The following is a 24875-nucleotide window of genomic DNA, read 5'->3' on the forward strand; positions in this document are numbered from 1 at the left end:
ATGGACTGGCTTACTCACCATGACCAGTTAGATTTCAATCTTTTTTTAAGGCGTATAAAATGCTCATGTTTTTATGTGGAGCCATGTTTGTAACATTTGTGCTTTCATCACACACAACTGAATAAAAATCTACACAACCAAATTATTAAGGACCTCATGCCAAATCTAGGTAACATTTTGCAGATGGAGATGATTTCTATTATGTTTTTCTGTTCTAGGGTAAAGAGTGCTTATTTGAGTTACTGTACCCTTCCTGTAAGTTTTAACAAGTTAATACAAGTTTCCATTCTCCTTAACCTCTCTCATTAACAGGATGTGTCCACATACAGACCTACTGTTTTAGTGCTTTTATAGTAGATGTTTTTCTTCATCAACATTCTTAGTTTAGATATCTATGACAATCCCAGCAGATCAGCAGTTTCTGAAAGACTGAAATCAGTCTGTCTGGCACTAACCTCCATGAGGTCACTTTCCCCCCAATTTTATCCCTCGACACTATACTTTTTTCAAGCTTTTTTTTATTTCTGATAAATTAAACAACATTTGCTCTGAAACTATACATTCTATAACTATACAAACTATTTTTTCCCCATGTCTTTGGTGCTGTCAGGAGCTTGGCAACTTTACTACTTTAACCAGTCTTAGCTCAGATTTATTTTTACATGAGTGTTTAAACTAGCATTTAAAATTTCTTAATAGTTAGGCAATTTTAATTTTATTATTATTATATTACTCAGGCCATTTAAAAAAATGGCAGTGGGCTGAAGTGTGGACAATCGTGTTATATGATTATGACACAATGGCTTATAATTGGATATAACTATGCTGGGCTACATATGTAATCCGGTTCCCTGAGAAAGGAACGAGATGCTGCGTCATGGCTTGATGCAATGGGAATGCTTCATTGAGGAAGTTGGTCTGAATCTCTGTGTGCACACTTGCCAATTTAAAGGATTGGATAGGACATGTGACGAAGGAATACACACCAACAAGCCCATATAAGGGCATCTACGTCACATGACTCTGGCTTCCACTAGTCTGAAGGAAGACCAAGTGGATGTTTGGCGGGTGGCAAGCAACAGAGCGTCTTGTTCCCTTCTCAGACGCAGGTTTCTGGAATGGAGTCCAAGTCCAAAGTATAAAACCTGATAAAGGTTTGTGGAGAGGATCACCCCACTGCAGCATAAATATCAGCAGGAGGAACACCTCTGGCCAAGGCACTGGATGAAGCAACACTTCTAGTAGAATGAGCCCTAATGCCTAGAGGCGAAGACATGTCACGTGCCTCATAGGCCTGGGAAATATCCTCCACTACCCAGTGCACTAATTATAGACCTTTCCATTATCACTTGTTAAAATTACCACCAATTTACAATCCTTGTGTGCAATACTACAGTTCAACACTATTATTTGTACAATATTTGTATAGTATTTGTATTTTTTTATTCTATTTTACAGTTTATGTAATGGTGTATATATTTATTTATTTCTCTCTTACATTTGTATTAGGGCAACTGTAACATGGCAAAGGAATTTCCCCCTGGGATTAATAAAGTTCTTTGAATCTTGTGGCCGCCAAAGCAGACTAGCAGAGCGGAGGACTTATGACATATACACTAGGCACCTTGGAAATTTATTCTGGCATGGGACGCAAAATAGCCCTGACCTAACCAGGACCAAACTCCAGGCAGGAGGGGGTGGCTGACAGGACCTGTAAGTCCACTACTCTCTTCAGAGATGTCAAGGATAGGAAAAGGGCTGTCTTTAGGGTAAGAAACTTCTAGAGGCTGCCCTCATAGGCAAGAGGGCTTCCAGCAGCCCCTCTAGGGCAACAGAGAGGTCCCAAGAGGGGAGATGTGGTCTACAGGAGGGCTTCAGCCTCCTAGCACCATACAGAAATCAAGAGACCAGAGGCTGCCTCCCAAGGTAGGCCCTCTGGTAAGTGGTTTGCAGCAAAGGCTGCCATATACACTTTTAAAGTGGAGGGCATTAAGCCATCAGAGAGGCGCATCTGCAGAAATTCCAGCTATAAACTAATGAAGCAGTTGACTGGGTCCTGTTGGCACTGGTCGCAACAGAGACAAGCTAGCGATAGCTAGCTAATGTCTCTTCAACCCTGGCTAGCATTATGCTCGTTGAGGCCTATGACCGATGAATAATTAGAGGAGGCCAGAGTAAACATGTGAGCACAATACAGGTATTTGTGTGTACTCAGTGTGGAGGTCCGGGAAAAAGGGGAGCTTTTTTGTGGAGGCAGCACTTGGCTTGATGTTAGGTAATGATCGTCAAGTTTAGAACAGACACCAGTAGCCTGATCATCAGGCCAATCCTAAGCTTGGAAACGGCATGCGTAATCACCTCCAATAACTCTTCAAATGCTACTGATTGCTTTTCATTAGAAGCCCATTCAGGAGCAGCCAGCTCGTCATTGCCCACATCGAGCTCCTCAGAGCCCGATGCAGACAAAAACAACATCTCATTTGGGGCGGAAGAAATCGCCCGAAAAGTGGAGATGTCAGAGTCAGCGGAAAGGACAAGAGAAAGGGATTCACCCATCTCTTGTTCCATTTCTGCCAGCTCTATGTGTGCATGCTGCTCACCCAAACAAACAGTGCGAAGAGAATGTGTGTCATCTGCCATGATATAGCGCGGACATGGATGCACACATCCCTTGAATTGTTTGGAAGACATAATTAATGGCTAGTTTTTATATATCTTCTTTTTCCCTATTCTCGACAGACAAAACAGACAAACACCAAATCATATACAGAGCGATTCCTGAAGAAAAAGAAGCTGGAGTAATGTGACATAAATGCCCTTATATGGACATATTCCTTCATCACGTGTCCTATATGTGCCTTTAAATTGGCATGTGTGCACACAGAGCTTCAAGAAGATGAAGTGATCCCATTGCATCAAGCCATGATGCAGCATCGAGTTCCCTCAAAAGGGAACCCACTGGCATTAAAATGTCTCCTCACCATATAATCAGTTAAAGGGAATACATGTGCAGATCTTAAATTACTGCTTTTACATTTTGAATTTTGATTTTTTTTTTTGAAAAAGATGTCATTATTACTTTAGTTCTATTGTATCTGTTTTTTCCCCTGATAAACAGAAATTTTATTTGTAGTTTTTATTTTTTAGACCATGCTGTATGAACTGCAGTAGTTTGTGATGCCATGACACAAAAAGATCACTTTTTTATATTATGATGCTTAATATGATTAGTAACTGAAGCTCTTGATCTGTATCTGTAAGACTTTTGCATTGCACTGATACCACATGTTCAGCTGATTAGATAACTGCATGAATGTGCAGGTGTTACTATTAAAGTGGATGGTGACACAGTGAACAAAATGAATGAGTTGTAGAAACAAGGAAACAATGTAAATGCATTATCTCTTTAGAAAATATGGCTAAAATCTGCAGCTGAAGATGGTTGTTGGTCTTTACTGCTTCAAATCTCAGATGTGGTGGATTCAAAACTGCATGTTGTCAGATTTGTGTGGAGAAAGAAAAGTGCAAAAACAAAAAAATTTTATTAAATTTTTAAAAAATAAATTTTTTTTTTTTTTTTTTTTGAAAAGTTTGCAGGAATGCTGCATAGTTTCAGAAATCTAAAATGCTAGCACAAGATTTTGTGCCAAAAGTAACAGGCAATATATTGTGGGCTAGATGGACTTATTTTTTCAAGAGTTCATTTAAAAATAACACCAAAATGATAACTTTTCATGGAAAACAGAAAATAATTGTGTAAATTGCCTTAATAAATGTTTTTTTTACATCCATCAGTGAAAGAAAATATTTTTTCCAACATAAGGCAAGGTGAAGCAGGGCGCATTTCAGTAAATCTTCTTGGCACACACAAAGGGATAGCTCCACAGACATGGAACATCATTCCATCTCTTAGTGCCTGCAGAGGAAGAAGAAATATATACTTACACATGGCATGACAACTGAATTATAGTTATAAAAGTTATAAAATGTAAATACAGCAACATAAAGAAGTTTCTACTCACCAGGCCAAGGGCAATTTACATTCACACAGCACTCTCCGAATAGAAAATTTGGTTCTCCAAAATCTCACTTAGTAAAAGTGGGTTTGGTGCCATCAGACCAAATAAAAGTCAAACATCTGAAAGGATGAACAGTGGAAATGACAGGGCTTAATAGTCATTAAAAAGTTTGAGTTTCTTTATTTTTCCATGTTTTAGTCAATAAATCATGCACTATGCAGTGATATAATTCCCTGCTCACATATATGACTGAACTCAGGTACTGTTTTATTCTTAGCTAACCTTCTGACAGCCACTGAGGCCGATCCAAGGTGGATTCTCCTTGTGGTCATGAGCACGGATAAGAGCCTTAACCAGCTGATATTCATCTTCACTGTGTATCGAGACCAAGTGTCCGTCATAATTCAGACAGTGCTTCTAGAAAAGAAAAAAGATCTGCAACATCATTTAATGTTTATTAACTGCAGTTATTATGCATAATTATGTGTAATGTAAGGGAGAATCCCTGGTACTGTATAAATGCCATGAATAATTTAAATGTTATATTCTAAAACATGAGGTAAATATTCAGTTAATATAGGTCTAAACAAGTAGATATAGAACAAGTAGATATAACAGAAAAATACATTGAATTACTCAACTATTTTCAAATAAATATTTATTGCTTTGTCCTGTGCTATTACTGTTCACACATTTTTGCTAATATCACATTTAACTGTATGTTTAATACCAATTCTACCACTGATATGCTAATAAATGAGACTGTCATAAAATTGAAATCAAACGTAAATACACTTAAAATTAATTTAATTTCACCTCAGCCGAAGCCCAGTTCAAACTGTGGGCCTGATATGTGAAGCAACATCCGCCGTATTCCACCCAGCCAAATGGACAGCTTGAGTAACCTCCGCTGTTTACTTGACGTTGGCAGATTCAATATTGATATAAATATACACAATTAATAAAATATAATTTATAGACTATATTAATTGTATATTGAGGCCAAGAGTTCTAGACATCTACAATATATGGTCAAAGTATGTGGACCCCTGTGCATCACAGCAATATGTGGTTCTTCTCCAAACTTTTGCCACAATGTCAGAATCACACAATTGTAATTAATGCTGTTGTAAGCTCTAACATTCCAATTTCCCTTTGCTGGAACTAAGGGCCAGAAACAATTTCCACCATGACAATACCCTGTGCACACAGTGAACTCCATAAAGACATTGGTTTGCCAAAGTTGTAGAAGAAGAGCTTGACTGTCCTGCACAGAGCTGTGACCACGACCCCACTAAACACCAGTGAGATGATCTCACTAATGATCTCAGCCATGCTTCAAAATATATTGGAAAGCCTTCACAGAAAAGTGGAGCTTTTTATAACAGCAAAATAAAACTGAAATGAGATTTTCAAAAAGCGCATGATGATAGAATTAGACTGTTTTGGTTACAGAAATGTGTAGAAATGTTTCTCCAGTGTTACTTAATTATTGGAAAGCCGCATAAAGACATACTTGAGGCACTACAGTTGTGAAATGTGTAAACAATTAGCTGTGCCAGCTTAATAAAATACTTCTCAGACATTCTCACCAGATAATACATTAAAACCCAATAACATCAACATAATTTTTAGCCATGAAAAAACAATATTTGGGGTGACTACCCGACCAGCATCAGTTGTTACACTTGAACACTTTGTACACTTGCACAAATTTAGGGATTTTCTAGGATCAGAGTCAGGTTGTATGATTAATCAATTACGCAGTCATTAACTGAACAGAAACAGCTAAATCTGGGTTAGGAGCAGCCAAACTCTGCTACTAAGGTGAGGTTCTGGAAGACAGTTTCATGTCACAGGTCATACACCATGGCAAGACTGAGCACAGCAACAAGACACAAGGTAGTTTTACTACATCAGCAAGGTCTCCTCAGGCAGATTTCAAAGCAAACAGAGATTTAAAGATCTGCTGTTCAAGCTGTTTTAAAGAAGCACAGGCAATGTTGAGGAGTGTAGACACAGAGGTGAGCCAAGGAAACTTAATGCAGCAGATCAACTTACTTCCCTTCCCCTCAGAAGATGTCCAGCAGCACCATCAGCAAAGAACTGTTGGAAACTAGTGGGACCCAGGTACACCCATCTACTGTCCAGAGATGTCTGGACAGAAGTGGTCTTCATAAAAGATTTGTGGCCAACAAGCCATACCTCCAACATGGAAACAAAAACTTAGCAACTGGGGTGTAGGAAAATGGCAGCACGTCTCTGGAAAATCTGCAATATTTGGAAGTAGCATGAGCCAAGTTGTTGGTTGAAGAACTGGAAAGTGGTACAATAATGAGTGTCTTCAGGCAACAGTGGAGCATAGTGAAGGTTCCTTGCAGGTTTGGGGCTGCATTTCTGCAAATAGTGTGAGCGATTAATGGTTAGAGATAGGATTAATGGTGTCCTCAATGCTGAGATATACAATCAAATACTTATCCATCATACAATACCAATAGGGAAGCATCTGATTGGCCCAAAATTTATTCTACAAGATGTTTGGAATAATCTGCCAAGTTCCATAAAAAACTGTGTGCAAGTGTACCTAGAAAAATTGATGGTGCTTTCCAGGCAAGTGGTCAGACCAAATATTGATTTGAATTGGATTTCTCTTTTGTTCATTTACGTCCCATTTTATTAATTGATAAAATAAACGAGCAACATTTCTATTTTTGAAAGCAACCTTACTTTACCAGCATTTTTTCTGAACTGCCTACAACCTTTGCACAGTACTGTATGTCTCTATGCATCTTTCGAATATTTAAAGAGTTTTATTACACGTTTGATTGTGTAACCAAAATAGTCTAATTCAATTGATTTCTCTGTGTTGTTTATTGATACTATCAAAGTATTTCATGGCCAACAAAGTATACTATGTGGCCAGAAGTGTAGTATATGGTCATTACAGTTTTAATTCCCTTTTCATGTTATTGTAAACTCCATTTTTCTGGAAAGATGTTCACTTTATTTTAGAGCGTGGCCTTGGGGATTTGTTTTTATTCAGCCACAAGACCATAAGTGAGGTCAAACACTGATGTCATTCAAGGATGCTTGGCACAGTGTTCAGATGTGTTGTAGTCAGGGATCTGTGGATATGTGATATTTTATTCATTGTGTATATATATATATATATATATATATATATAAATTGCAAATTGTCCATTTGGCTGGGTGCACTATGATGGACGCTGCTACTTGGTGCTCAGGGCACCAAACTGGATTGGGTTGCTGCTGAGGTTCATTTCAATTCATTTCTACTGTATTTATCATTTGATTTCTTCATACAAAGTATATAATAAAAGATTATTCATAAAGTATGTATGAAGATTATTTATTAACATTTCACTGGTGGAAAGGATATTAAACATGCAGTTAAATGTGATATTAGCAATAGGCTGTGAAGAGTAACAGAACAGGACAGTGTATAAATCTCATAAACACAGGTTAATGTTCAGTAAATATATAGTCCTCATTATACTATGATACAACTCTATTTGTTTTTCTAGAACCACTGTCTGAGTTTGGATGCAAACTTGGTCTCAATACACAGCGAGAATGAATATCAGCTGGTTAAGGCTCTTATCCGTGCTCACGGCCACCAGGCGGATCATACATATATCGGCCTCAGCGGGTGTCAGAAGGTTAGCTAAGAACAAAATTCTTCCCGAGCTCACTCAAATGTGAGCAGGGAAACATGACTGTATAGTGCATGATTAATTGACTTAAATATGGTCAAAATGAAGAAACACAAAACTGTAAGCAACTTTTACACCGTTGTGATTTCCACTGTTCATCCTTTTAGCCATTTAACTTTTTTTGGTCTGATGGCACCAAATTGACTTTCACCAAGTGGAATCCAGGACAACCAGACAATTATGGTGGACGAGAGAGCTGTGTGCATATAACCAATCATAGTAAGTAAAAATTCTAATGCTGCTGTGTGTATCTTAATAAATTCACAGTGTGTGAAGTTAAAAAGATACACACAGCTACATAATTCAAAATTTTATTTCAAATATCATAACATTTAAATCTTTTTTTTCTATTGTCTGTAGACTATAAAGACTGGAATGATATTTCTTGTGACCACTCCTATCCCTTTGTGTGTGCCAAGAGAAGTGGCTGAATCTCTCCCAGCTGCATCTCACCATCTTTAATACAATATCTTTCCTTGTCACTGTTGGATTAATAAAAAGCAACTGTGGCAGATTACCATAATTGCAGCAATAAACAATTCTAAAAAAACAAACAAACTCATTTTTATTTGTTGTGTATGATTTTATTTCATTAATGGTTATCCTTTATTTGTCATTTTTAAATACACTCTCAGAAAGATAGATCCATCTAGCAAGTGTCTCTAAAATGTATTTTGCAGATGAAGGGCATATATTTTGAGGTCTAAACTACTTCTAGATGTGCCTTGCTTCTGTTCTGGAAAAATAATAACAAACACTAGTTGGAAACCACCATTTTTGAGTTTCATGACAGTAAAGATGGATGACAAAAACATGACCAGCAATCTTGTCCAACTGCCATTTTTAGGCTTTTTTAATTACAGAAAGATGTGCTTTAATTACTTTTATGTAAGTAATTAAATAATGTATTGTGATATAATGATGAATACTTTACATAGTACTTGCCAATAAAAGGTTCAGGTTTTACATAGAAATTTGATTAATTAGTAAGTTTGACTAAGGAAAATGATAGATGCTTGTAGTAGTCCTGTAACTTTGTGTATTACTGATGCAATGAGTGAAACTACAGGTTATACTGCTTAAGCACAGGGGCAAGAATTTAGAAATTGCTGTCAGATTTCTTTGACTACCAGCTCATGCTGGGATAGAAGGCAATGAATGTGCAGGAAATGAATGAATTGCACATTATTTGAATAGGCATCCAACATGAGAATGCACACTATGTGATCAACCAGAGACAGGTGAACCTTAACTATCGAAAGACAAGGAGTGAAAAGAGCAAAAGAAAAGAAACTGAGTAAAAAGTACAAAGATTTCAGCAATATTCATTAGGTTGAAAACAATCAACAGAAGGAGAGCTACCCGTATTGGAGAATACATTTCTGGCTACTGGGTCAGAAGGCAGCAAGTCAACTTCTCACTTGCATGTTTTAGCTCAGTTTATCTCTGCTACTATTCTGCTTCAATTGCCCTGTACTTTTTCTTATTGAGATCTACATATGATATTTATTTTACATTGTGGACACCAGCGGTGGTCAGTAACGAAGTAAATGTAATTCATTACTGTACTTAAGTATCTTTTTCCAGTATCTGTACTTTACTAAAGTATAACATTTTTACTTTCAGTCTGCTACATTTTGAAGTACAATATCATACTTTTTACTCCACTACATTATCCCACATCTCTCGCTACTTGTATGTAAAAAAAAAAAATCAGTCGTCCAATCACAGCATAGCAAACCGAGCTACAGCGCGCCCATTTTATTTGAACCAATGCAACATATCTTTTTTGTTTTCATTAAGTGCAGAGAGCACAAACGGTTTGTTAGAGCATTTAAAACTGCAGTGTCACAGCCTGAAATACTGTAGCATACGATGGAAGAAATCCCTAACCACATCCTGCACCTGCACACCCATGCGGTTACCTGCAGGATTTAAGCTGTAGAACAGAAGAAAGACTTTCTCAAATTCAGATTCCTGCTCTGCCTCAGTAACATACAATTTTATCTTATAAGAATTCAACATCACATTTGCGAAAATGTAGAGGTGAGCACGTCCTGTGATAATCATAATGATGATTTTCTTTAATATGAATCTAATGTTAGCTCGCATCATTGAAGGATTTTATTGTGTATGTGAATACCTCTGTCTTTATCATAATTATGTAGTGTATGGCTAGTTACACTTTAGTTAGCTAAATAAACTAACATAATCAGTACCTCTTGAGCAGCAGTCTATCTTAATGTTACTGATTTTATACAGCAACACAATAACCCAGTAGCTCAACTTTTATTTTTGATATTTGTACGCCTTGAAAATGTGGTAATGAACCATTTTACCAGAAATTAAATCCTTTGCATTTGCTTTCTATTTTTCTTTTGTGCTCCCAGTAGCTTGGCACCATCAACACTGGTATTGTATTGAAATTTAGTTTGGAATTTGTTATTCAATGTACTGTGTACAACTAAAAATTGTATTGTAATTTGAAAGTGACTGTAGATTTATAGTATGCATGCAGCATCACAAATATATATAAATTCATAAAATTCATGCTGCATTGAATTGTTTATCCAGACAAAACACTCCAATATTTACAAACTGTATTTCATTGAATCATTAATGTATATTTATATTTGTTTATAATCTGGCGGCACCTTTATAATATTCCAACTTTTAAAATTCTCTGTAATTTGTAATTAAACATAAGAACTATAATATAACATTGAGCATCTAAAATAAATTTTCTTCCTTCTGGGACATTATCCAAGCCAAGCTTATAAAATTATATTGCAAATGATGTGTCAATATAATGTCATATCTTAGTTTCCTTGTTTTGGAGTTCATGAATTTCCTTGTAGTGTTCTCACAATTCTTTGGCTTTTGAGCTTATGCCCCTTATACACACATACCTCTTCACACATCTCCTGTTCCATATTTTTTTGACACAAAATGTGTGTTGGCTATTAGTTTTGTTTGGTAGCAAACCACTGTCTTCCTGCTCTAATATTCTAAATCCTCTAATTACAAAGAGAAGACCATTTGTTGCGTGATTTAACGAAGTTGAGAAGCTCCATGGGGTGTCTAGATGAAATCTCTTTTCTTAGAGTTTATTTCAAAATAATTTCATAAACACTAATGCCTGAAGATTTTTTTATTGCTCAAATTATGGTAAATTGCACAGTTAAATCCATCAGTGAAAATGAAAACTTTATATAAAAGTTCATAATAATTGGTGAGGTGAGGCTGGGAGCATTTCACCAAAGCCCTCTGGCACACACAAAGGGATATTTCTTGTGGCAGTGGATGTCATTCCAGTTCTTCTTTCCTGCAGACACAGACAAAAAATCAATTTGAAAAAGCCACACAAAACCTGAATTTAGAAAAGAGTCTAAAGACAATACATCTACAAAAGAAGTTTCTAGATCTACTTACTGCCAAAATTCATATGCACACAGCACTCTCCGAACCAATGATTTGGTTCTCCTGGGTTCCACCTGGTGAAAGTCACTGGGTTGCCATCAGACCAAACCCACCTATATTTCTGATGGGATGAAAATTGGACAGTTTATTACAGGCTGTATAATTTGATAAAACCTGAGAGTTTCTTCATCTGACTATGTTTTATTTTATTAATTTTATTTTATTTTATTAAAATATTTTTATAATCTTGTTATAAAATTATAAAAATATTTATAATTTTTTATTAATCTATTTTAGATTTTTATTTTATTAATCTTGTTTGATACTTAGCGAACCTGCTGACAGTCAGAAAGGCCGATCCATGCTGGTTTCTCCTTATGGTCATGAGCACGAATTACAGCTTTAACCCACTGATATTCAATTTCATTGTGTATTGAGACCAAGTGTCCACCAAGACTCTGACAGTGATGCTAAAAAACAACAACAACAAAAGAGTTTTTCATGTACATTAACTCAGGTATAAGGCATAAGTCATGGTGGATCCCGAGCCTATTCAAGCAACGTTAGAAAAAAGCAGTAATACATTCTCACTGGGACACCAGGCCATGCACCATGAACACACATTCACACACACACAGATAAGGGTGATGTAGTGTAGCCATTACAAAAACCAGCATATTTTTAGCGGATTAGAAGAAATCAGATCGCTCGTGCTCTGCTGCAGGAAGGAACACTTTTGCAGGTCATTTCTTCCTGCAGCCATCAAACTGCACTCTTACTCTACTGTACTTAAAATTGCACCTTAGAATATCTTTAGATGTAAATGATACATACTATATACTGAAGTTTTAGTATTTATATTTTATTGATGCTTTTTTTTCTATTTTGACTTTTTTACATTATATTTATTTTCAATATTTTCAAGATTTCAGTATTTTAACTTGATCTTATTTTACTTGATCTTATTTGTTGTCTTTATTTGATTATTACTTTAGCTCTTATGTGTATTTTATGCCTTGTCTTTTAAGCATGTTTCTGGAACGCTCTAATTTCCCTTTGGAATCAATAATGTGTTAATAATTTTTTTTTAAAAAAAATCAGCTGATCCCCATTTCAAATTTGGTGTTCTATAAAAATATTTAAAACTGTCTGTCCTGTGGTATTACTGTTCATAGTCATTCTCACCAATAAGCTAATCAAATAAGATTTTCATAACGCTGCTCATTCTTGGAGCATCTTGGATAAAGGCAGCAAATGTGAATACAGTTAAAATGAATATTAATTGTACCTCAGCCGAATTCCAGTTTAGTCTGGTAGCCTGATATTGGAAGCAACGATAGCCATACTTCTTCCAGCCATACGGACATCTTAGATGGAATGTCGCTGACGCTTAATAAATAATAAAGAAACAAACATTTTTAATGTGGTCATGAATTGATATCTTGAGGACACAATTTTCTAAAGGTTTATTTCATGGCCACAATTTACTAAAGCAATATATTTTAAAATGAGTGAGACACAAAGACACAGAGAAAACAAGTGAATTAGATTACATTAGAACAAGCATGGAAATGACTAATGATATTACACGTTACGTCTTTTAAATGAAGCACTACAACATAGAGGCACGCTATACAATTGTGTGCTTCCAAATTGGTGGAAAGATTTTGGGAAAGTGCCACAAATAGGTGTGATGGTCAGGTGTCCACAAACGTTTGGCCATATAATGAATTAACTTGTGGTAACAAAATATATTTGTTAAAATACATTATTTAAAAATGTCAAAACTACTGGAATAAATGCCAAATATATGTCAAAAAAATTATATCTCATCAAAATCTCTTATCACATAATAAGAAGCAAATCATATTTTTACTAATAATATGATTTCTTCTGTGAAAAAAAAAGCTAAAGTATTCTAACTAAAATATCACTTTACACAAAGTGCTCATACTCCTAAAAGTAATGTAATGTAATTTGTAGTTTCATACTCAATAATGCTAAGAATCTTACCAAAGGCTGCTGTGGCCAGAATAAGAAGGAGCACTGCTTCAGTCTGACGAGCCATAGCTCACCTCAAGCACTAAAAATATAATGTGCATTTCATGTGTTAATGAAATAAGAATTTAAATATTTTATACCTCACCAAATTTTCACTTACATCTAAACAGGAGTCTCTTCTTACTTCATGTAACACACTGTGGTAAGTGGTGCGGCTTATATAATGATACTGACAGAAACTTCCTCTTTCCCAAAAGTAATGAAAAAAAAAAAATCACATGAGCTTTATAAGTTTACTGAGTCACTGGTTATTTCATACACAAAAAGTTAAATGAAGATGCAAGGACATGGTAATAGTTGGAAATTTTCACACGTCAACGATTGAACATTTTCAGTGTTACTGTTGCTGTAACTGCATGGATTAATGGTAGCTGATGGTGAAAGGGGTAAACATAATCACTAATCAATAACACTAATACTAGCATTCAAGTTTTTTGGTTTGTTTTTCAGAGGGAGGGATTCATATTGTCCATAAGATTGAGAATCCATTGTCTAGTGGAAAGAGAGTGAACAGACATATTCAACCTCTCCTTAACCCAGTCGGCAATCCCCACGTGCTTCAAAGAGTCCATCATTGTTCCTGTCCCGAAGAAACCCCATCCTGCTTCCCTCAATGACTACTGCCCTTTAGCCCTGACCTCAGTAGTGATGAAGTGCTTTGAACGGCTGGTCAGAGACTTCATCATTGCTTCACTACCACACACACTGGATCCATTACAGTTTCGCCTACCGCCTGAACTGCTCAAACAACAATGCCATTTCCCTCCTCCTTCACACATCACTCAGTCACCTGTATTTTTATATTTTATCCTTGTCTTTTGTTCTGTCTTTATTTCTTTTCCTTTTCCTTTTTCAAGGGTCAAAACAGTCGTGTAAGCATTTCACTGCATATCATACAGTGTACGATTATGTATGTGACTAATAAAATTTGAATGTGAATTTGAATTTGAAAAGAAGGAACCTGGAAAGCCAAATATTTTCTAGCTAAATGAACATAACACCTCATCATTATAAACATACCTTAAGTAACAAAAGTCCCTTATTGTGAAATATAAGTGAATAAGTGTGCCAACTACAGGAAACATTATCATGCTCTTATGTATCAATAAAGCTACAAAGGTCACTGTGTCACATGTTAATGTCTCCATCCACAATGAGAAAGCAAACAGTTATAGCATCTTTGTGATGACTATGTTACAAAACCTATTGGCTAAATGCCCAGTGTCTCAGTGAAGCAGCTCACGTGATCAGCATGATGATTCGACAAAGTTATCAGCTGAAACTACTCTGTAAATATCCTACTTAAAACTTTAAAGTGTAATATATTTGCATCTCAAAATAATCAGACAAATTTAATAGTAATTTGGAGAACCAAAGATGAAGTGGCTGCCGTTTGATTCTTGGGAAATAGGAAAATGGGAGAATTGAAAATTAAATGTGCATGTTATTCTGCACTTTTTAGTCCACTTCAAATAGCTAAAGACCTGAATCATTTTAACTACAAATCCAAGTAGCCATTAAATAAATTTTTGGTGTTCTCAGTAGGAAATTCACTCAATAGCAATTCCAAAATAAAAGCTGAAAATAAACTTATTTATTTGTTTAATTTGTTGATTTTTTTTATTTCACATAATACAAATAACAATAATAATAATAATAATAATAATTATTATTATTATTATTATAATCTAGCCATGGGATCACAGTCCAGTGACTTCTGTGCTGGTCCCATGCCCGGATAAATAGAGAGGGTTGCATCAGGAAGGGCATCCAGCGTAAAACATTGCCAAATTAAACCATGCGAATTATCAGTACTCTGAATTTCATCGGCGCCGTTGACCTACAGGGCGCTGGTGGAAATTGGGCTACTGTTGGTCGAAGAAATAGAGGAGGGAGGAGAGTGTGTAGACAGAGAGAGAAGAGGAAAGGTAATAGTGTAGGACTGAGAATAGGAACTCTGAATATTGGTACTATGACAGGGAAAGGTAGAGAGCTGGCTGATATGATGGAGAGAAGGAAGGTGGATATACTGTGTGTACAGGAGACCAAGTGGAAGGGTAGCAAGGCTCGTAGTATAGGAGCAGGATTCAAGCTGTTTTATTATGGTGTGGATAGTAAAAGAAATGGGGTAGGTGTGGTCCTGAAGGAAGAGTTTGTGAGGAATGTTCTGGAGGTGAAGAGAGTGTCAGACAGGGTGATGAGTCTGAAGTTAGAGGTTGAAGGGGTGATGTTGAATGTTGTTAGTGGTTATGCCCCACAGGTAGGTTGTGAGTTAGAGGAGAAAGAGAGATTCTGGAGTGAATTAGATGAGGTAATAGAGAGTATTCCCAAGGATGAGAGAATGGTGATAGGAGCTGATTTTAATGGACATGTTGGTGAGGGGAACACAGGTGATGAGGAGGTGATGGGCAAGTTTGGAGTTAAGGAAGGATAGAGTGACTTACAAGAGTGGAGGTAGGAGCACACAGGTAGAATACATCCTATGAAGAAGAGGCAATCTGAAAGAGATTAGTGACTGTAAAGACAAGTTGTACACTAGGTTAGACACTAGAGATGGAGAGAAGGACTTGTACAGGTTAACTAGGCAGAGGGATCGAGATGGGAAGGATGTGCGGCAAGTTAGAGTTATTAAGGATAGAGATGGAAAGGTGCTCACAAGTGAGGAGAGTGTACAGAGGAGATGGAAGGAGTACTTTGAAGAGCTGATGGATGAGGAAAATGAGAAGGAAAAAAGAGTAGAAGGGGTGAACTCTGTGGAACAGAAAGTAGATAATATTAGAAAGGATGTGAAGTCAGGAAGGCTTTGAAGAAAATGAAAAGTGGAAAGGCAGTTGGTCCTGACAACATCCTGGTGGAGGTCTGGAAGTGTCTAGGAGAGGCAGCAGTAGAATTTTTAACTAGTTTGTTTAACAGGGTTTTAGAGAGTGAGAAGATGCCTGAGGAATGAAGAAGAAGTGTATTAGTGCCGATCTTTAAGAATAAGGTTGATGTGCAGAGCTGCAGCAACTATAGGGGGATAAAATTGATGAGCCATACAATGAAGCTATGGGAAAGAGTAGTGGAAGCTAGGTTAAGGAAGGTAGTGGAAATTTGTGAGCAGCAGTATGGCTTCATGCCCAGAAAGAGCACAACAGACGCAATTTTTGCCCTATGTATGTTGATGGAGAAGTATAGGGATGGTCAGAGAGAGTTGCACTGTGTGTTTGTAGACTTGGAGAAAGCATATGACAGGGTGCCAAGAGAAGAGCTGTGGTACTGTATGAGGAAGTCAGGAGTAGCAGAGAAGTATGTCAGAGTGGTGCAGGACATGTATAAGAGGAGCAGGACAGTGGTGAGGTGTGCTGTAGGGCAGACAGAGGAGTTCAGAGTGGAGGTGGGACTGCATCAGGGATCAGCTCTGAGCCCCTTCCTGTTTGCTATGGTGATGGACCAGTTGTCAGAGGAGGTCAGACAGGAGTTTCCTTGGACAATGATGTTTGCAGATGACATTGTGATCTGTAGTGAGAGCAGGGAGCAGGTGGAGGAAAACCTGGAGAGGTGGAGGTTTGCGCTGGAGAGAAGAGCAATGAAAGTCAGTCGTAGTAAGACTGAGTACATGTGTGTGAATGACAGGGAGGGAAGTGGAACAGTATGATTACAGGGTGAAGAGGTGAAGAATGTACAGGAGTTTAAGTACTTGGGGTAGACAGTCCAGAGTAATGGAGAGTGTGTGAAAGAGGTAAAGAAGCGAGTGCAGGCAGGTTGGAATGGGTGGAGAAAGGTGTTGGGAGTTCTGTGTGATAGAAAAATTTCAGCAAGAATCAAGGGGAAGGTGTACAAGACAGTGGTGAGACCGGCCATGCTGTATGGTTTAGAGGCAGTGTCACTGAGGAAGAGACAGGAGTCAGAGCTGGAGGTAGCAGAGCTGAAGATGTTGAGGTTCTCTTTGGGAGTGACAAGGTTGGACAGGATTAGGAACAAGTACATCAGAGGGACGGCTCATGTCGGACGTTTGGAGGACACAGTTAGGGAGGCCAGATTAAGATGGTTTGGTCATGTTCAGAGGAGGGAGAGTGAGTATATTGGTAGGAGAATGTTGAACATGGAGCTGCCAGGCAGGAGGCGAAGAGGAAGGCCAACGAGGAGGTATATGGATGTAATAAATGAGGATATGAAGCTAGTGGGTGTAAGTGTAGAGGATGCAGAAGATAGGGATAGGTGGAGAGAGATGATTCGCTGTGGCGACCCCTGAGGGGAAAAGCCGAAAGAAGAAGAAGAAGATTAATTATTATTATTATTAATAATAATTATTATTATTATTATTACTCTCTTACCTCTAATTGTTTGTTTACTGTCTCCTATTTCCTGTAGTGTTTTGGCACATAAAATTAAAAAAAAAAAAAAAATCAACAAATGAAACAAGTAAATAAATATATTTTCAGCTTTTATTTTGTTATACACTGCTCAATAGAGTTTGAATGGGTTACACAGTTATTGTACCAAAGTTATTGTATCCATCCATTTTCTGTAGCACTTATCCTACACATGGTCACAGGGAACCTTGAAAATCAAGGCAGGATGTATTGAAAATGTTTTACATTAAATTTTAGCTTTGTGTATTGTTACCCCTATTTCCGTGTCCTAGATATTTATTAAAAATTTCAGGCATTTTACTGTTTACTATTGTGTAATTTAGACAAACCAAGAGACTTTCAAATTTTGTTCGATTGAGGTATCATGCTTTATAATACATGAGTGGCAAAAAGCTTCTGTTATCGCAGATATAAAACAGAACATATGATTCCTGTGATACAGACAACTGAAACAAACTGTCGTTTTCAAGATGACAAAGCCTAACTGAATTGAGATTTACAGATAGCAACAAGTGAAGAAACTGGAGGTTACAGTGATATGCACTTTGTTTTTTAGCTTTTTGCATTGCAAGCTGGAATTAATTTATTTGGGTTTCATGTAATGGACCAATCCAACTCATTGGACTAATCCAAATCATTGGATGAATGAAAAAAAAAAAAAAACTCTTAAAAAGTGAAAAACAGACAGTGTAAACAATGTGACAGTTCCTCTTAAATGAGTACAAAAGGTCAGAGACACACACAAACAGGTAATGTAGAAAATATGGCAAAGAGACACAAAAAGAAACATTCAAAAATACCGGAATGTGCAAAAGTAATGGAACATACAAGAAGTCCAAAGTGTAATTATTACGCACAGGTGAAAGACAGATATAGTTCAGTCAGGGGCAAAACAGCTGTATCCAAGGGAAAACAGGAAAGCAATCAAAGTTCAAAACCAGAAAGCACAGCAGAAGTACAAAGGTTTAGCAACATTATGATCCGTAGGAGCGTATACTTCACCCTGAGGCTTTGAAACAAAGGGTCTTAAAAACAGGGAGAACTAAACACCTTAAATTAGTTGAACTTCCTCCCCCTGTGTGACCAAGGAGTCCTCCAAACAGGGTAAAGTCAAAATTGTTGAGAAGTATAAATCAGAGTTGACTGATAAAAAAAACTCCAACTTTGAACATTCCACAGAGCACTATTATATTCATTATAATAAAATGAAAAGAATATGGCACAACTACAGACCTGACAAAAGACGGCAGACCACCAAAACTCACAGACCTGACAAGAAGGGCATCCCTCAGAGATTCAAGAAAGACACCAAACGAGGGTACTGAAGGACACTGATGGAGCTGCAAATATCCACAGCAGTGATGAATGTGTAATTTCATTGGAACACTTTATGCCATACACTCTACAGAGAGTGGGGCTTTATGGAAGATGGCCAGAAAAAAAGCCATTGCCAAAAAAATATATATATAAAAAACAAGTTTTGAGTTAACCATACAGCATATGAAAGACACAAACAGAAGGTTGAAACTTTTTTTTAAGAAGAAAATGAGACTACAATGGGATGTTTTGACCATCAAGGGAAATGTGAAATATGAAATATGTGTGGGAGAAACCCAACAATTCCCATCACCTTGAGAACATCATGTGCACAATCAAGCATGGTGGTGGAAATGTCATGCTGTGGGGATGCTTTTCAGCGGCAGGGACTGAAAAAACGCTCAAGATTGAAGAAAAGCTGGGTGGAAATAAATACAGGGCAATTCCCTATATTAAAAACTACTGGGTTGGACCAGTCACAGTGGAACCCCTCAATTATTCCCATACAGAGCATGTGTTGAGTATTGAGCTCATCCAGAACACCCGTCTGTTCCACTAATTTCATTCTCTTTAAAACACAATCAACTAGTATGGGTACAGAGGGAAAGTAATGCAAGGAAAACCATTCATCAGCTTCAAGAATAACAATTTAAAAGACAGCAGTAGAGTGTTTGTATGGAGAAAGTAAAATAGACAGTTAAATTCATGCATTTGTAACCGTGGCTTGATAGTCCAAACATTTTTGGGGACCACTGTACAGATGTAGTTTTGCCTCAGTATACATTTCATCTTTAATCTATGTCTGAATGTACAGCAACAGTAACATTAAATGTGTTAAATTACATCTGCAAACATTTCCAACTCAGCATACTATCTGTCAGCTGAAATGTTATCCTAATCTTTGCATCTTCACAGAACATCTACACCATTATGCAAGAATCATTTATTCAGTTCAGAAGATCGTTATTTTTCTTCAGTTAGAGGAAGTTCATGTCAGTGCCACTATATAAGCATCACCACTTACCTTATTTGCTACATCAAGCGAGAAAAGACTAGATGTAAGTGGAATTGCGATGATGTATTACATACAAAATTCCTTTGTACATTAACACAGATCATGATTTTCTTGCAGTACCTGAAAATTCAGAGCTATGGCTTGTCAGACCAAAGTGGTGATGCTTCTTATTCTTGCCACTGCAGTAACAGCTTTGGGTAAGAGTCTTAACTCTATAAGTAGAATATAACTAAAAATAACATATTTAGTGAATGTGATATACATTTTATGTAAATATTTTATACAGCTGTTTCTTTTTTTTTTCTTTTTGTATGTTTGAAAATATCATATCATTAATGAAAATATTACTTGGTTCCTATTGTGATTGAATCCAAATTGCTATAATCTCTCTCTTTTTTTAAATTTATTTTATTATTATTATTTTTTGAACATTATCATAATCTGTCATCTGTATGTATGTATAAGTAATATAGAAAAAAATAATTGACTAAAATGATAACCTTTACCCATTTTCCATTTAAGATAAGTTTGTGAACCCTTCATCAGGAAAAAAAATGTAATTAAAAACTTAAAAATCATCAGTTGAATTTTCCTTGTAACAACCATCACTTACAATTCTGTTTATTTTTCTTTTCTAGCAACCGATTTTGATCAGATTGTGAAAGGTAATTAAAATATCTGCACAGATCAGTATGATATTAAGAATACCTCAATTGTACTGGCTTTACTGTTTTATTTTATTTATTTATTCAAACTGATTATTTACTATTACAGAAGTTATAAATATACAAAGCCATTGAAGTAACATACTGGTAAATTTTAATAAGGCATCACCACAGAGTCTTAAGGCTGTAAGTTAATGTATTAAGGCCATAATTGAATGAAAAAGGGACACAATTTATTTATTGCAGCCAAAAGTTAAAGTAGGAATCATGGCTAGAAATTATGTTCATTATGTGTCATCCAGTCATTTTGGAGGAGAAAATGACTGAAAAGATATTGAAATATAGTTTAAGCTGGCATGAGATGATGGTTTATGCATTTCACAACTGAAGTACAGTACCGTGTCAGTTTAAGACAGGTGTGAAGAAATGGTGTAAAGTAAGAATGCTTTTGCAATTGCAATTGGTTATTTTTAGCAATTTAAAAAAATGCAAACTGAGCAAATTAAGAAAAAACAATATTTGGTGTGACTACCCGACCAGCATCAATTGTTACACTTGAACACTTTGCACACTTGCACAAATTTAGGGATTTTCTAGGATCAGAGTCAGGTTGTATGATTAATCAATTACGCAGTCATTAACTGAACAGAAACAGCTAAATCTGGGTTAGGAGCAGCCAAACTCTGCTACTTAGGTGAGGTTCTGGAAGACAGTTTCATGTCACAGGTCATACACCATGGCAAGACTGAGCACAGCAACAAGACACAAGGTAGTTTTACTACATCAGCAAGGTCTCCTCAGGCAGATTTCAAAGCAAACAGAGATTTAAAGATCTGCTGTTCAAGCTGTTTTAAAGAAGCACAGGCAATGTTGAGGAGTGTAGACACAGAGGTGAGCCAAGGAAACTTAATGCAGCAGATCCACTTACTTCCCTTCCCCTCAGAAGATGTCCAGCAGCACCATCAGCAAAGAACTGTTGGAAACTAGTGGGACCCAGGTACACCCATCTACTGTCCAGAGATGTCTGGACAGAAGTAGTCTTCATAAAAGATTTGTGGCCAAAAAGCCATACCTCCAACATGGAAACAAAAACTTAGCAACTGGGGTGTAGGAAAATGGCAGCATGCCTGGAAAATCTGCAATATTTGGCAGTAGCATGAGCCAGGTTGTTTGTTGAAGAACTGGAAAGTGGTACAATAATGAGTGTCTTCAGGCAACAATGAAGCATATTGGAGGTTCCTTGCAGGTTTGGGGCTGCATTTCTGCAAATAGTGTGAGCGATTAATGGTTAGAGATAGGATTAATGGTGTCCTCAATGCTGAGATATACAATCAAATACTTATCCATCATACAATACCAATAGGGAAGCATCTGATTGGCCCAAAATTTATTCAAGCTGTTTGGAATAATTTGCCAAGTTCCTTAAAAAAAAACTGTGTGCAAGTGTACCTAGAAAAATTGATGGTGCTTTCCAGGCAAGTGGTCAGACCAAATATTGATTTGAATTGGATTTCTCTTTTGTTCATTTATGTTCCATTTTGTTAATTGATAAAATAAATAAGCAACAATTCTATTTTTGAAAGCAACCTTACTTTACCAGCATTTTTTCTGAACTGCCTACAACCTTTGCACAGTACTGTATGTCTCTATGCATCTTTCGATTATTTAAAGAGTTTTTCTACATGTTTGTTTCTGTAACCAAAATAGTCTAATTCAATTGATTTCTCTGTGTTGTTTATTGATACTATCAAAGTATTTCATGGCCAACAAAGTATACTATGTGGCCAGAAGTGTAGTATATGGTCATTACAGTTTTAATTCCCTTTTCATGTTATTGTAAACTCCATTTTTCTGGAAAGATGTTCACTTTATTTTAGAGCGTGGCCTTGGGGATTTGTTTTTATTCAGCCACAAGACCATAAGTGAGGTCAAACACTGATGTCATTCAAGGATGCTTGGCACAGTGTTCAGAGGTGTTGTAGTCAGGGTTCTGTGGATATGGATATTTTATTCATTGTATATTTTTTTTTAGAAAACAATGTAATCAAAGGAAGATATTTTGCAAATTGTCCATTTGGCTGGGTGCACTATGATGGACGCTGCTACTTGTATCAGGGCACCAAACTGGATTGGGTTGCTGCTGAGGTTCATTTCAATTCATTTCTACTGTATTTATCATTTGATCTCTTCAAACAAAGTTTGATTTCACTGGTGGAATGGATATTAATCGTGCATTTAAATGTGATATTAGCAATAGGCTGTGAAGAGTAACAGAACAGGACAGTGTATAAATCTCATAAACACAGGTTAATGTTCAGTAAATATATAGTCCTCATTATACTATGATACAACTCTATTTGTTTTTCTAGAACCACTGTCTGAGTTTGGATGCAAACTTGGTCTCAATACACAGCGAGAATGAATATCAGCTGGTTAAGGCTCTTATCCGTGCTCATGGCCACCAGGCGGATCATACATATATCGGCCTCAGCGGGTGTCAGAAGGTTAGCTAAGAACAGAAACATGACTGTATAGTGCATGATTAATTGACTTAAATATGGTCAAAATGAAGAAAGACAAAATTATAAGCAACTTTTACACCGTTGTGATTTCCAATGTTCATCCTTTTAGGCATTTAACTTTTTTTGGTCTGATGGCACCAAATTGACTTTCACCAAGTGGAATCCAGGACAACCAGACAATTATGGTGGACGAGAGAGCTGTGTGCATATAACCAATCATGGTAAGTAAAAATTCTAATGCTGCTGTGTGTATCTTAATAAATTCACAGTGTGTGAAGTTAAAAAGATACACACAGCTACATAATTCAAAATTTTATTTCAAATATCATAACATTTAAATCTTTTTTTTCTATTGTCTGTAGACTATAAAGACTGGAATGATATTTCTTGTGACCACTCCTATCCCTTTGTGTGTGCCAAGAGAAGTGGCTGAATCTCTCCCAGCTGCATCTCACCATCTTTAATACAATATCTTTCCTTGTCACTGTTGGATTAATAAAAAGCAACTGTGGCAGATTACCATAATTGCAGCAATAAACAATTCTAAAAAAACAAACAAACTCATTTTTATTTGTTGTGTATGATTTTATTTCATTAATGGTTATCCTTTATTTGTCATTTTTAAATACACTCTCAGAAAGATAGATCCATCTAGCAAGTGTCTCTAAAATGTATTTTGCAGATGAAGGGCATATATTTTGAGGTCTAAACTACTTCTAGATGTGCCTTGCTTCTGTTCTGGAAAAATAATAACAAACACTAGTTGGAAACCACCATTTTTGAGTTTCATGACAGTAAAGATGGATGACAAAAACATGACCAGCAATCTTGTCCAACTGCCGTTTTTAGGCTTTTTTAATTACAGAAAGATGTGCTTTAATTACTTTTATGTAAGTAATTAAATAATGTATTGTGATATAATGATGAATACTTTACATAGTACTTGCCAATAAAAGGTTCAGGTTTTACATAGAAATTTGATTAATTACTAAGTTTGACTAAGGAAAATGATAGATGCTTGTAGTAGTCCTGTAACTTTGTGTATTACTGATGCAATAAGTGAAACTACAGGTTATACTGCTTAAGCACAGGGGCCAGAATAAAGAATTTAGAAATTGCTGTCAGATTTCTTTGACTACCAGCTCATGCGGGGATAGAAGGCAATGAATGTGCAGGAAATGAATGAATCGCACATTATTTGAATAGGCATCCAACATGAGAATGCACACTATGTGATCAACCAGAGACAGGTGAACCTTAACTGTCGAAAGACAAGGAGTAAAAAGAGCAAAAGTAAGGAAACTGAGTAAAAAGTACAAAGATTTCAGCAATATTCATTAGATTGAAAACAATCAACAGAAGGAGAGCTACCCGTATTGGAGAATACATTTCTGGCTACTGGGTCAGAAGGCAGCAAGTCAACTTCTCACTTGCATGTTTTAGCTCAGTTTATCTCTGCTGCTATTCTGCTTCAATTGCCCTGTACTTTTTCTTATTGAGATCTACATATGATATTTATTTTACATTGTGGACACCAGCGGTGGTCAGTAACGAAGTAAATGTAATTCATTACTGTACTTAAGTATCTTTTTCCAGTATCTGTACTTTACTAAAGTATAACATTTTTACTTTCACTCTGCTACATTTTGAAGTACAATATCATACTTTTTACTCCACTACATTATCCCACATCTCTTGTTACTTGTATGTAAAAAAAAAAAAGCAGTTGTCCAATCACAGCATAGCAAACCGAGCTACAGCGCGCCCATT

At 36.5% G+C, this 24875-nt stretch overlaps 2 protein-coding genes and 1 pseudogene across 2 annotated transcripts; 2 read left to right on the top strand and 1 right to left on the bottom strand.

Moving 5' to 3' along the window:
* The first annotated feature begins 6098 nt into the window (after positions 1-6098).
* On the top strand, positions 6099-8311 carry LOC131356284 (lactose-binding lectin l-2-like; annotated as a pseudogene).
* Positions 8312-10889: 2578 nt separating this feature from the next.
* LOC131355647 (lactose-binding lectin l-2-like) lies at positions 10890-13422 on the bottom strand. Its single transcript, XM_058394057.1, has 6 exons — positions 13335-13422; positions 13187-13256; positions 12462-12562; positions 11509-11643; positions 11186-11294; positions 10890-11078 (listed from the first exon to the last, which is right to left on the bottom strand). The coding sequence occupies exons 2-6, from the start codon at positions 13239-13241 to the stop codon at positions 11008-11010; spliced, it is 471 nt and encodes a 156-aa protein (XP_058250040.1). The 5' UTR covers positions 13242-13256; positions 13335-13422; the 3' UTR covers positions 10890-11007.
* A 6496-nt stretch (positions 13423-19918) lies between these two features.
* Positions 19919-23665, top strand: LOC131356719 (lactose-binding lectin l-2-like). The gene is made up of 7 exons (XM_058395906.1): positions 19919-19961; positions 20036-20115; positions 20557-20583; positions 22616-22728; positions 22953-23087; positions 23215-23326; positions 23468-23665. The coding sequence occupies exons 2-7, from the start codon at positions 20055-20057 to the stop codon at positions 23536-23538; spliced, it is 519 nt and encodes a 172-aa protein (XP_058251889.1). The 5' UTR covers positions 19919-19961; positions 20036-20054; the 3' UTR covers positions 23539-23665.
* Positions 23666-24875: the final 1210 nt, after the last annotated feature.

The sequence above is a fragment of the Hemibagrus wyckioides genome, linkage group LG07, assembly GCF_019097595.1.
Source record: "Hemibagrus wyckioides isolate EC202008001 linkage group LG07, SWU_Hwy_1.0, whole genome shotgun sequence".
Classification (NCBI taxonomy): Eukaryota; Metazoa; Chordata; class Actinopteri; order Siluriformes; family Bagridae; genus Hemibagrus; species Hemibagrus wyckioides.